Raw genomic sequence first — 13,600 nt, 5'->3', positions numbered from 1 at the left:
CTCACTCACACTCACACACTCACACACACACACACACACACTCACACACACGCTCTCTCTCTCTCCCACAAACACACACTCACACACACACAGAGCTACTAACCTCCAATATATTGCAGTTCATGAAAAACACATCAGACTGATTATAATGAGCATCTTTATGATTAGACTGTAACAGCTAGCTCTTTTCCTACAATTCTGGGTCTGACAGCAAATAAAGCAGTCGCAGGCAGTAATGCAGAACCAGATAATACACAGATAATGCAGTCGATGAACTAATCTGTGCACTTTCTACTGCTATAAGATATTAATCTAATTTTGTAGTGTGTGTGTGTGTGTGTGTGTGTGTGTGTGTGCGTGCGCATTTTTGTGACAAATCAGGACATAGATGTGTATAATGACAAGTGTATGACAGGTATTACAAGGAGAAGGTGACTTTTCAGGACATTACTCCATGTCCCCACTTTTCAAAACGCTTATAAATCACACAGAATGGAGTGTATTGAAAATCTGAAATAGCAGACAGTCTCCTGTAAGGGGTAGGTTTAGGTGTAGGGTTGGTGTAGGATAATAGAATATACGCTCTGTACAGTATAAAAACCATTACACCTATGGGATGTCTCCACTTTTCACAAAAACAAACGTGTGTGTGTGTGTGTGAATGCATAAAATATAAATGAACGGCTGTGTGGAGTCAGTCTTTATGAACTCGTTAAGTCTTGCCAGCTTACTGTGATCTCACATAAATAGATGAAAACATAAATCCCCAATCCAAAAATAGGCCCAAATTTAAGATTTAATTTGAATTTGAAATCAAACGAATCAAATTTGATCGAAAAATATCAAGTTTGTATTTGAACTGCACATAAAATTTCCATTAATTTGAACTACACAGTTTTAACTTAAACAAAAAAAAGCATATTTGTCAGTCATACATAAATAAAACAGGTCGGATTTCTGCAATCAAAAAATCATGGTTTACAGCTTTTTATTAACTATTTGCATCATTTATTTTTTCCATTTAAACAATCAATGCATGAAATGCATGCATTTTAATTTAAATGTTTACTTAATTTAATTTTTATTTACATTTTTATTTGGTTAAATTGCTAAGCAGCATCAAAAATTGTGAAAACAGTTCAAATGTATTCAGTTAAAAAGCATGAAGATGGTTAAATGTGGTTAGCTGTGGAACAAGCATGGAAACAAATAAGATTTATTGATGTTAAATATATAAAGCTGGTTATTGTGCATTTAAAACACATTTACTTTATTAGTACAATTACAGAAATCTGACCTATTTCATATGGCTGACAAATATGTATCGCATTGAGTTCATTAGTTTATGTTAAAACTGTGTAATCCAAATTCACTGAAACTTTATGTGACAATTTAGATACTACTGCTAAAATACTGTAGCACACTCGGACTGGGTTTGGGATTCATCATCTGGGTTATGAAAAGAGTGTAGTATTAGACTAATGCTCTCATTAGAGTTACAAATGACCTGCTTCTATCATCTGATCGTGGTTGTATCTCTTTATTAGTTCTACTGGATCTTAGCGCTGCGTTCGACACTATCGACCACAACATTCTTTTGAATAGACTACAAAACTTTGTTGGCATTAGTGGAAGTGCCTTAGCATGGTTCAAATCGTACTTATCTGACCGCCATCAGTTCGTAGCAGTGAATGAAGAGGTATCATATCAATCACAAGTGCAGTATGGAGTACTTCAAGGCTCAGTACTAGGGCCGTTACTTTTCACGCTCTATATGTTACCCTTGGGAGATATTATCAGGAGACATGGTGTTAGCTTTCACTGTTATGCTGATGATACTCAGCTCTATATTTCTTCGCGGCCCGGTGAAACACACCAAATTGAGAAACTAACGGAATGCATAGTCGATATAAAAAACTGGATGACGAGTAATTTCTAACTGCTAAATTCTGAAAACAGAGGTGTTAATTATCGGACCTAAAAACCCCACATGTAATAACCTAGAACATTATCTAACACTTGACGGCTGCTCTGTCAATTCTTCTTCATCAGTCAGGAACCTAGGTGTGCTGTTCGATAGCAATCTTTCCTTTGAAAGCCATGTTTCTAGCATCTGTAAAACTGCGTTTTTCCATCTCAAAAACATATCTAAATTGCGACCTATGCTCTCATCGTCAAATGCAGAAATACTAATTCATGCGTTTATGATTAGTACATGAATAATCATGTACTAATGCCTAAATTAATACTTAATTCAACACATACTAATGATTATTAAGGGAGTTAACTAATTATGAACTATCCTTAACTACGACTGGAGTCATGCGGATTCATGCATGAATAACGGCAGCCTTAACTACATGTTAGTACATGTTTGATAGTTAATGCATTAATTAACATTTATGGGTAAACTAAATCAAACAGCCTCTTTAAGAAGGAATAAGAAATACTCTGAATTTGAAATTAATTTAAATAATTTAATACTATCATAATTTGAGCATTTGACATCTTCAGCTTTGTCATAAACATTATTGGGTGGCAAAGGATTAGTTGATCCTCCTCAAGTGTAGAAAATACTAAATACACTAATGACTGATCTTGTCTGTTTTATGTTCATCTCGTTCCCTTTAAACTCACCCTATTGTGACTTATACACAGATTAATAAAAAAATAAAAACCCACAAAGAAATGCTCAAAAACTGGAAAGGCTGTTTGATTTAGTTTACCCATAAATGTTAATTAATGCATTAACTATCAAACATGTACTAACATGTAGTTAAGGCTGCTGTTATTCATGCATGAATCCGCATGACTCCAGTCGTAGTTAAGGATAGTTCATAATTAGTTAACTCCCTTAATAATCATTAGTATGTGTTGAATTAAGTATTAATTTAGGCATTAGTACATGATTATTCATGTACCCTTATTGTAAAGTGTTACCAATCTACCTAACACTGTTTGGGAGGCAGACACACTCTGTCAGTTTAAATCTAGATTAAAGACCCATCTCTTTAGCCTGGCTTACACATAACACACTAATACGCTTCTATTATTCAAATCCGTTAAAGGATTGTTAGGCTGCATTAATTAGATCAACCGGAACCGGGAACACTCCCCATAACACACGATGTACTCGTTACATCGTAAGAACAATGCATCTACGCTAATATTTGTCTGTTTCTTTCTTATTCTGTTTCTCAGTCAGTATCCGGTCAGATGGTGGATCAGCACCAAGAGATGATGTCTACAGCCCTGATCGTCAGCGGAGACCAGGACACGCAGATGACCCCCAGAGACATATCCCCAGTGAAGACCTCGATTATAATACAATAAAACTAAAAATATAACAAAATAACTAAAATATAATAAAATACCTAACTACATAATACTATTATTGTTAGAAATTGCAACAATATAAAAATAGAAATATAATACATTTATAATACATTTATATATTTGAAATTAATTAAAACATAATAATAAACAAATATGAAAAAATGAATAAATACATTCTAAAATAATAAATAGTATAATATATATATATATATATATATATATATATACAGTGGTGTGAAAAAGTGTTGGCCCCCTTCCTGATTTTTAATTTTTTTGCATATTTGTCACACTTAAAAGATTCAGATCATCAAACTAATTTTAATATTACACAAAGATAATGCAAGTAAATACAAAATGCAGTTTTTAAATGATGATTTCATTTATTAAGGGAAAAAAGCTGTCCAAACCTACCTGGCCCTACGTGAAAAATTAATTGCCCCCTCCTATTAAATCATGAAAGAACTGTGATTAACCACATTATTTTAGAAAGCTGAGTTAAATTTCAGTAGCCAAACCCAGGCCTGATTACTGCCAGACCTGTTGAGTCAAGAAATCACTTAAATAGAACCTGTCTGACAAAGTGAAGCATGTTTAAAGAGCAACACATCATTCCGTGATCTTAAGATGAGAAACATAATAGTTTACATGTATCAGTCTGGAAAGGGTTATAAAGCCATTTCTAAGGCTTTGGGACTCCAGCAAACCACAGTCAGAGCCATTATCCACAAATGGAGAAAACTTGGAACAGTGGTGAACCTTCCCAGGAGTGGGCGGCCTACCAAAATTACTCCAAGAGCGTAACGACGACTCATCCAGGAGGTCATAAAAGAACCCAGAACAACATCTAAAGAACTGCAGGCCTCACTTGCCTCAATTAAGGTCAGTGTTCATGATTCAACAATAAGAAAGAGACTGGGCAAAAACAGCATCCATGGGAGAGTTCCAAGCCAAAAGCCATTGCTGACCAAAAAGAACACAAAGGCTCGTCTCACATTTGGCAAAAAATATCTTGATTATCCCCAAGACTTTTGGCCAAATATTCTGTGGACTAGTGTGATGTTCTGGGGCTGCTTTGCATCTTCAGAACCTGGATGACTTGCCATAATTGATGGAACCATGAATTCTGCACTCTATCAGAAAATCAATGATTTTCAATGATTCAGTGATTCCAAACACAGCAGCAAGTCCACCTCTGAATGTCTCAAGAAAAACTAAATTAAGGTTTTGGAGTGGCCAAATCAAAGTCTGGACTTAAATCCAATTGAAATGCTGTGGCATGACCTTAAACAGTCCATTCATGCTCGAAAACCCTCCAATGTGGCTGAATTAAAACAATTCTGCAAAGAAGAGTGGGCCAGAATTCCTCCACAGCGCTGTAACAGACTCATTGCCAGTTATCACAAACGCTTGATTGCAGTTGTTGCTGCAAAGGGTGGCACAACCAGTTATTAGGTTTAGGGGCAAGCACTTTTCACACAGGGCCATGTGGGTTTGGATTTTGTTTTCCCTTCATAATAAAAAACTTCATTTAAAAACTGCATGTTGTGTTTACTTGTGTTATCTTTGATTAATATTTAAATTTGTTTGATGATCTGAAACATTAAAATGTGACAAACATGCAAAAAAATTAAAAAATCAGGAAGGGGCCAACATTTTTCACACCACTGTTTATATATATATATATATATATATATATATATATATATATACACAAAAGAAATATATTAAATGAATTAAACTATACATTTTATTTATAATAAACAAACAAATGTATATTATAAAAATAGACAGAGAAACAATAAATGCATCAAACTATACATTACAATTATAGCAAATGAATAAATCATATAAATGAAAAACTTCAAATAATGAATAAAACACAAATTTAACAAATACATTAAGTTATAAATTAAAATGCTCCATCGGGACAAGACCACGGGAATCAGATAAGCCCTTTACACAATCTGACATGGCTGCGGTTGGAATTGAACTGCGAGTTTCGTCTGGTCAGAGGAGAACTGACCCCCGACTGAGCCTGGTTTCTCCCAAGGTTTTTTTCTCCATTCTGTCACAGAGGGCCTCTGGCTTGCTCAGTTGGGGACACTTAATTTCTAGCGTTTATCGCCGATTTGATTGCACAGATAATATTTAAACTAAACTGAGCTAGACAATGACATCTCTGAATTCAATAATGAAATCCCTTTAACTGAAAATTGAGTGTTTAATCTTATCATTATACATTACTGACACTCTATCCTCCAATCTGATACTGTTAAGTGCTTTGACACAATCTGTATTGTTAAAAGCGCTATATAAATAAAGGTGACTTGACTTGACTTGACTAGTTCATTAGACGATTAGTTGCTTGTGTTTCTCCTGCTGTGTCAGATATTGTGTGCCATTAATGAGATGTGTTGAAGCTGATCTAGAGAAAGTGCTCTGGAAACATTCGGTCACTCAGACGTGTTTGACCGAGACTGCGAAGGAACTGAGCCGATCTCAGTCTTCTGACGCTGGGAAACATTTCCTTTGGCAGTTTTTCACTTCTCCGAATGACTGGAGATGGATCGGCCCAGTGTTGGCTCTTATCTCAGGAACATGAGCACAACATGACTGCACTGATAACAGCGCTGCATACATGTTCAGTGTATGAACGAGCCATGTCAAAGCCATTTCTCTGCTCATGAATGCTGGGATGCCACGACTGATTGAGAAGAATCATGCTTTACTGAGCTGTGCGTGTCGACACTGAAAACACGAGTACGTCACTGTATTCTGAAACTGCACAAAACAACGGCAGCATGCTGATGAAAAACAAGCCCAGTCACTTATAATAAACATGACCACTAACTAGGTACTATCACAGTTAACACCTCTAACTTCCACATCTGCATCCCAATGGCCAAATCAGACTAAAGCTCAGTCTGAGAGATAATTGGCTTTTGCTTACAGAAAATGAAACTTGATATATTTGACACATCAAAAAATGATTACACTTTATAAAACAGGACTTCTCACTGAAAATGGACAATAAACCTAAAAAGCAAGCACTTTCATTCCTCTTTCAAACTCAAAAGCAGTGTTGGGGAAATTTACTTTTAATAGTAATGAATTACAATATTGCATTACTCCATGAAGTAATTAATTGCATTACTTTTTATGGAAAGTAATGCGTTATGTTACTTTTTGTCACCTGGGCTGGGCTTGCTTATTTACATTTAATAACAATAAAATCCAATATTTTTGGCAGCTGTAAAGGCCCTTTCACACAAAAAGTGAAATGAATGAGCCTCAATCTGAAGGAAGTGTCTCTGTATCTCAATCCTGATTCCTCTCAACACGGGTGAATAACAAAAGTAACTTGTGATACTTATTTGGAAAAGTAACAGATATTTCGTTATGCATTACTTTAACAGTTACTTGGAAAAAAAGTAATCTGATTACGTTACTCGTGTTCCTTGTAATGTGACACTGCTCAAACTGACGTTTTAGAAGTTTCTTTATTCCAGGTTGGACTGAACATGAATGTTGAAATCTGAGCTGGAGTCTAAGATTCGTTGAGATTACTATTATGATGCAAACTTGTAAATATTTTTTTTGTAGAATGCACGTTCTATAGATTTGTATTGTTATTGTCCCTCAGCTCGCCTGAGACTGACACGATCTGTCAAACGGAGTCTGAGTGATCGCCGGGCGGAAAATTATTCTTTGCAGACATACTGGAACAAATCATAATGTTTGAGCACCAAACAGTCACACTGCTAACAGATGAACAATTAGTCTGAATTAGTCGTAGTTTACCTGAGCATCAAACATCTACCTCACTGTATTTATCAGCTACATCCTGCAGTTCCTGCATAATTCAATGTGTCTGAGACAGAAACGAGGTAAACGCCGGAGAAACCAGACACACGTCTAACATCATTACTCACGTCATCTGCAGGTTAAATCTCATTTCTCACTCTAACTGTACTGTGGGATGAGATCACACCAGAAACAAAGATTTGCTCGGCTCACACGGGCCTCAATGGATGTCAGCCTTGCTAAACGGTTGCTAAGGCGCTCAGAGTGGTTGCTAAGGTAGCTAGAGTGAGTTTATGGCAGGTCTTGTGTGCGTTTTGTTTCGTCATGTTTGACAAACATGAGACTCTGAACATCAGGCAAGTCAAAGTCAAACTTATTTGTACAGCGCTTTTCACAAAACACATTGAAAATCACAATGTTAATGTTTATAATATCGTCATGCCTTGCATTCACATTCAGCGGATTAGAGCTGGATGGTGATATAGTTTACTTTCTTGCAACAATATAACAATCAAGCAGCTGAGGTTTGATCTTCTCGTTGCCTCCTAAATTATGGAACTCTACCCAGATCTCACTGTCTTGCCAATAGTCTGTCTGAATTCTAATCGCTGCTCAGAACTCACTTGTTTACAGAATGTTATCTTTCTTAGTTAACTTCTGTTTATTCTGTCTTATGTTGTATATTACTCTTTGGATTTCTGATGTTCCTTTCTTTCTGTTTACTGTTTGATGTTTTCCTCCCATTTCTGATGTTTATTGTGAAGTGTCCTTGAGCTCTGGAAAGGCGCTATATAAATAAAACGTATTATTATTATTATTATTATTATTATTATTATTATTATTATTATTATTATTATTATTATTATTTGCTCTGTAATATCTACACTACCGGTCAAATGATTTTGAACAGTACGATTTTTAATGTTTTTTCTGTTCACCAAGACTGCATTTATTTGATCCAAAGTACAGCAAAAGCAGTTTTGAAATATTTTTACTATTTAAAATAACTGTTTCTATTTGAATCTATTTTAAACTGTAATTTATTTCTGTGATCAAAGCTGTATTTTCAGCATCATTACTCCAGTCTTCAGTGTCACATGATCCTTCAGAAATCATTCTAATATGCTGATTTGCTGCAAAAAAACAAAAAAAAACATTTATTATTATTATGATTATTATTATTATTATTATTATTATGTTGAAAACAACGGAGTAGAATTTTTTCAGGTTTCTTTGATGAATAGAAAGTTCAGAAGAAAAGCATTTATCTGGAATAGAAATCTTTTTGTAACATTACAAATGTCTTTATCATCACTTTTGATAAATTTAAGGCATCCTTGGTAAATAAAAATATTAATTTCTAGAATTATACTGATTCCAAGCTTTTGAATGGTATAGTTTATAATGTTACAAAAGCTTTTTATTTCAGATAAATGCTGATCTTTGGATCTTTCTATTCATCAAAGAATCCTGAAAAAAATACTGTTTTAAATATTGATAATAACAATAATAAATGTTTGTTGAGCAGCAAATCAGCATATTAGACTGATTTCTGAAGATCATGTGATGCTGAAGACTGGAGTAATGATGCTGAAAATACAGCTGCGTCACAGAAATAAATTACATTTTAACAGATATTCACATAGAAACAGTTTTTTAAATAGTAAAAATATTTCACAATATTGCTGTTTTTGCTGTACTTTGGATCAAATAAACGTGTGACTGTAGTGTATGTGGATAAAGCTGGATCCTCGGGTATCAAATGTGCCATCAGCTGCTTCTGCTCTTGACGGAGTGACAAGGAGACTTGACCTCTGACCTCCGTGTTGATGTGCGCACAGACAGCTGGACATGATGCAATCCTCAGCAGCGTTACGCAGGAAGCGTTTAATGAGGGAATGAAGACACTGCTTTGACTGACTGCACTATTCAAATCAGATCGAGTCAGCCAGTTGCAAATGTGAAGACAGATGACAACGTCAGGAGCGTTTCACAGCTATATCTGCTCTATTGTTGTGTTAATGACTTTAACAGATTTCCTCTGAAAGCACGTCAAGCACTCTGAGCACAAGCAGCTCATTACAATCACAATGTCCTCACACGCCTCTGCTGGGTTTCTGCAGATCTTCTACAGAGACTCAGGACTTCTTAAAAACCACGTCATGAAAATGGAAGGAATAAATTGTATGCAATACTTCAATATGGTTTCTATGTCTTCTATTACCAATGCTTCAAAGATGTTTAAAAAATATTTTCAATAGGGCTCCATAATTGATTTTACAAAAAAAGCTCAAGGTTTAAACAGATTTTCTCACAAAAACGATATGTGAGCCTGGAGCACAAAAGCAGTCATAAGCAGCACAGCTATATTTGTAGCAATATCCAACGATACATTGTATGGGTCAAAATTATACATTTTTCTTTTATGCCAAAAATCATTAGGATATTAAGTAAAGATCATGTTCCATGAAGATATTTTGTAATTTTCCTACCATAAATATATCAAAACTTAATGTTTGATTAGTAATATGCATTGCTAAGAACTTCATTTGGACAACTTTAAAGGAGATTTTCTCAATATTTAGATTTTTTTGCTCCCTCAGATTCCAGATTTTCAAATAGTTGTATCTCAGCCAAATATTGTCCGATCCTAACAAACCATACATCAATGGAAAGCTTATTTATTCAGCTTTCAGATAATGTATAAATCTCAATTTCGAAAAATTGACCCTTATGACTGGTTTTGTGCTCCAGGGTCACACATGTGAACAGAATATGGAAATAACTTGATCACGCTGCAAAAAAAGCACTGGTCTTCCTCAGTACTGTTCTCTTGCAGTGCAAATGCATTCATATTCTTAAATCAAGACAAATTCACTGGAGAAACAAAATTACACTCTTACAAATAAAGGAGCTTCACGATGCCATAGAAGAACCTTTTTGTCTAAATGGTTCCATAAAGAACCTTTAACATCTGAAGAACCTTTCTGTTTCATAAAAGCTTCTATGTGGCGAAAGAAGGTTCGGTAACACTTTATTTTAAGGTGTCCATAATACAGAGTAATTACCTAATTAAGTACTTAGTAGTAGCCGTTGTACTTACATGAAACAAAATGTACTTACCATGTAACTAAGTTCTGAACAGCCTGTAATTACAGTTTGTGATCATGTAGATGTAACAGGAAGCTACTGTTACACATATGTATCAGACCGAGTCTGTTACACAGCTACTTATGTAACCAAAAGATTGTTACATATGTGTTGCAGACTTAAACAATGTAATTATAAATGTAAGTACATAGACATAAGCTACTTAAAATAAAGTGTATCAAGATTGTACTTAACTGTAATTACAGGCTGTTCCAGAACTTAGTTACATGGTAAGTATATTTTGTTTCATGTAAGTACAACGGCTACTACTAAGTACTTAATTAGGTAATTAGTGTTACCGGTTCTTTAGATTATAAAAGTTAAGAAAGAGATGGTTCTTTAAAGAAGCTTTGACTGAATGTTTCTTTGTGGAACCAGAAATGGTTCTTCTATGGCATCGCTGTGAAGAACCCTTTAAGCACCGTTATTTTTAAGAGTGTACATAAAATAAGCCTTGTTTTCTGAGATATTGATCAAAATGAAGTGAGTTTATGCTTAAAGCAAGAATAAATATCTGGCAATGTAAAAATCAACTTTTTCAACACGTTTTCATACCCAATGACAGATATCTGTTCTTGTTTAAAGCATCAAGTCGCTTTATTTTGTTCAGTTTACGAAACAAGACTTCATCTCAAATAAATGTAGCTTGATTTAAGAACATTTTGCACTACCAAGGAAGGTATTTTTTGGCGATACATGTAACATTTAATGCCGTGACTTTATGAATTGAAGGCCTTCATTTGTCTGTCTGATAGAGTTTGAAGACCTGAAGAAACCCTGGCATGTGAGAGAGCCGTACGACGACTCCGGAGCAGCGTCAGATCTTCATCACTGGTTTGGGCTGAGCTATCTCAGCATTCAGATGCAGATGAGCAGCTTCACGCAGCTCACACAAACACTTTCACAGAGAACGATCTGAAAGCCTCTGATGGCACAGAACTGCTGTAAACACATGATAACAGAAGGGCTAACTATCACACCACGACAGCATTACAGACGCTTCTAGACTTCCCTGCCGACTACAGTCATGTGTAGTGAGAATATGTTCACTTTAATGATCTACAGAGTAAACGAATCATTGACTGAAACACTGGCGTGACGTGACTGAGAAAGAAATACACGCTCCTCATTGTCTTCTGGTGTGTTCAGTCAAAACTCATCATTTGGCATGTAAAAATCTCATTTCACTACATTCACCTCAATAACAATAACTCAACAACTACAACATTTCGGCTCATAAATGCATACGGCTCCGCTCCTCTCTTGATATATCTACACTGGGACGGAATATGAACATGGGGCTAGTTGTCACACAGTGAGGTTGTTACAGTTTCTCTGGCAGTGCTTGGCCAAAACTGTCCTCTAAACTAGAACTGCATCATTACCACTGTTTTCTTAGTTTGATACAGCAACTGACATACTCATATGAACTGAGGATTTTCTAAGGACATGTCAAGTCAAAGCAAGAGTTGTTATGCAGGTTTTATTTCTGCTGGCAAAAACAATGATTTAACATCATTTATATTAACATAAAACATCCATGGGTTGTTTTGTGCTGCACACAGCTTCAGCTGAAAAGCCTATAATAGATCCCCATGTTGTCAAAATTCATATTGAATATTTTCCTGGTCTAGGTTTTCATGCAGGTTTGAGCCTATATGTGTCCCTGCAGCACAGAAGCAGTCATAAGCAGCACAGCTATATTTGTAGCAATAGCCAACAATACATTGTATGGGTCAAAATTATACATTTCTCTTTTATGCCAAAAATCATTAGGATATTAAGTAAAGATCATGTTCCATGAAGATATTTTGTAAATTTCCTACTGTAAATATAACAAAACTTCATTTTTGATTAGTAATATGCATTGCTAAGAACTGCATTTGAACAACTTTAAAGGAGATTTTCTCAATATTTACATTTTTTTGCACCCTCAGATTCCAGATTTTCAAATAGTTGTATCTCAGACAAATATTGTCCGATCCTAACAAACCATACATCAATGGAAAGATTATTTATTCAGCTTTCAGATGATGTAGGCTATAAATCTCAATTTCGAAAAATTGACCTTTATGACTGGTTTTGTGGGCCAGGGTCACATATAGGATCTGAACTGACTTTCGAAACTAAATCCAGGCTGATGAACATGCACCGTGACAACAAGCTGTAAATATGATGCGATTTCCTGACACTAAAGTACCGTACTTTCTATGTATGACTGTTTCGAAAGCAGGCGAAGCGGTATAATGTTTCACTTCGCAGCTCACTCACTCTCTCTCTTTCACACACACACACGCACACGCGCGCACACACACACGCACGCGCACACACACACGCACACGCACGTGGATCGCTCGCTCTCCTGCGTTATTACCTGTTTTGAAGCGGAGATCTTCGTCGTCCTCGGAGCCGTACTCCTTCAGCAGAGACACGAAAAGGATACCGAACGCGTTCTGGATACCGAACACCGATCCGTTGCACCACATCGAGGCCAGCATCACCACCCAGCCCCAGCCGCCCTCCGGGGGCTCCAGCTGCTGCGGCGCGTCCGCCGCGCAGTCGCCGTTCTCCCGCTTCGCCTCTGGCTCCTCCGCGGCGCCTGGAGCGGGGTCTGACGCGGTCTCCGTCATGCTGGTCCGGTCTGGATGCGGAGAGAGAGAGAGCTGAGAGACCCGCTGATGATCTTACACTAGAGTTACTCACTCACTCACTCACTGAATGACTGACTGACTGAAAGTGCTGTTGCAATAAGCTATAAATACAGATCGGGCTGCAGAGGCGGGGCTAGCGGGATCAGATGAGTCTCCTGCTGGAGATCCAGTCTGCTGAATAAAACACAAGCATCAGCTCCAGCACAACAATATGAGTGCATCTGCAGACTCACAGACTGAGTGACTCCAGCAGCTGGACTGCATCAGCCTACGTCACTGCCAGACACACACACACACACACACACACACACACACACACACACACACACTCAGGGCCGTCCTTAGCTGACGCAGGGCCTGGTGCCAGGTAGGGGTGGGGCCCCCCTCGGTCCGTTCGTGATTGCGTTCTGGGTAGCCAATCCGTGCGCCATCGTGGATTTTTGCTCCCCTTTTAATCCGTTCACCATCGCGTTCCGGGGGTGGGGGGTGGTCCGTTTACCACGGGGCCCCCTCAAGCACGGGGCCCGGTGCGACAACACCAGTTGCACCCCCTAAGGGTGGCCTTGTACACACTACCACACACACACACTACACACTACCACACACACACACACTAGCACACATATACACACACACACACACACACTACACACTAGCAG

At 37.1% G+C, this 13,600-nt stretch overlaps 1 protein-coding gene across 1 annotated transcript in view; it reads right to left on the bottom strand.

Annotated features, from left to right (window-relative positions):
- The window catches only part of slc16a10 (solute carrier family 16 member 10), a 45,109-nt gene extending 31,919 nt beyond the window's left edge, over nt 1-13,190 (bottom strand). The window contains exon 1 of the mRNA XM_058755892.1: nt 12,665-13,190. Coding sequence (XP_058611875.1) covers nt 12,665-12,920 — 256 coding nt within the window. The 5' untranslated portion in view covers nt 12,921-13,190. The remainder of the gene's footprint in view (nt 1-12,664) is intronic.
- Nucleotides 13,191-13,600: the final 410 nt, after the last annotated feature.

The sequence above is a fragment of the Onychostoma macrolepis genome, chromosome 20 (assembly GCF_012432095.1).
Source record: "Onychostoma macrolepis isolate SWU-2019 chromosome 20, ASM1243209v1, whole genome shotgun sequence".
NCBI lineage: Eukaryota > Metazoa > Chordata > Actinopteri > Cypriniformes > Cyprinidae > Onychostoma > Onychostoma macrolepis.
This window is presented reverse-complemented; position numbering and strand designations above follow the sequence as displayed.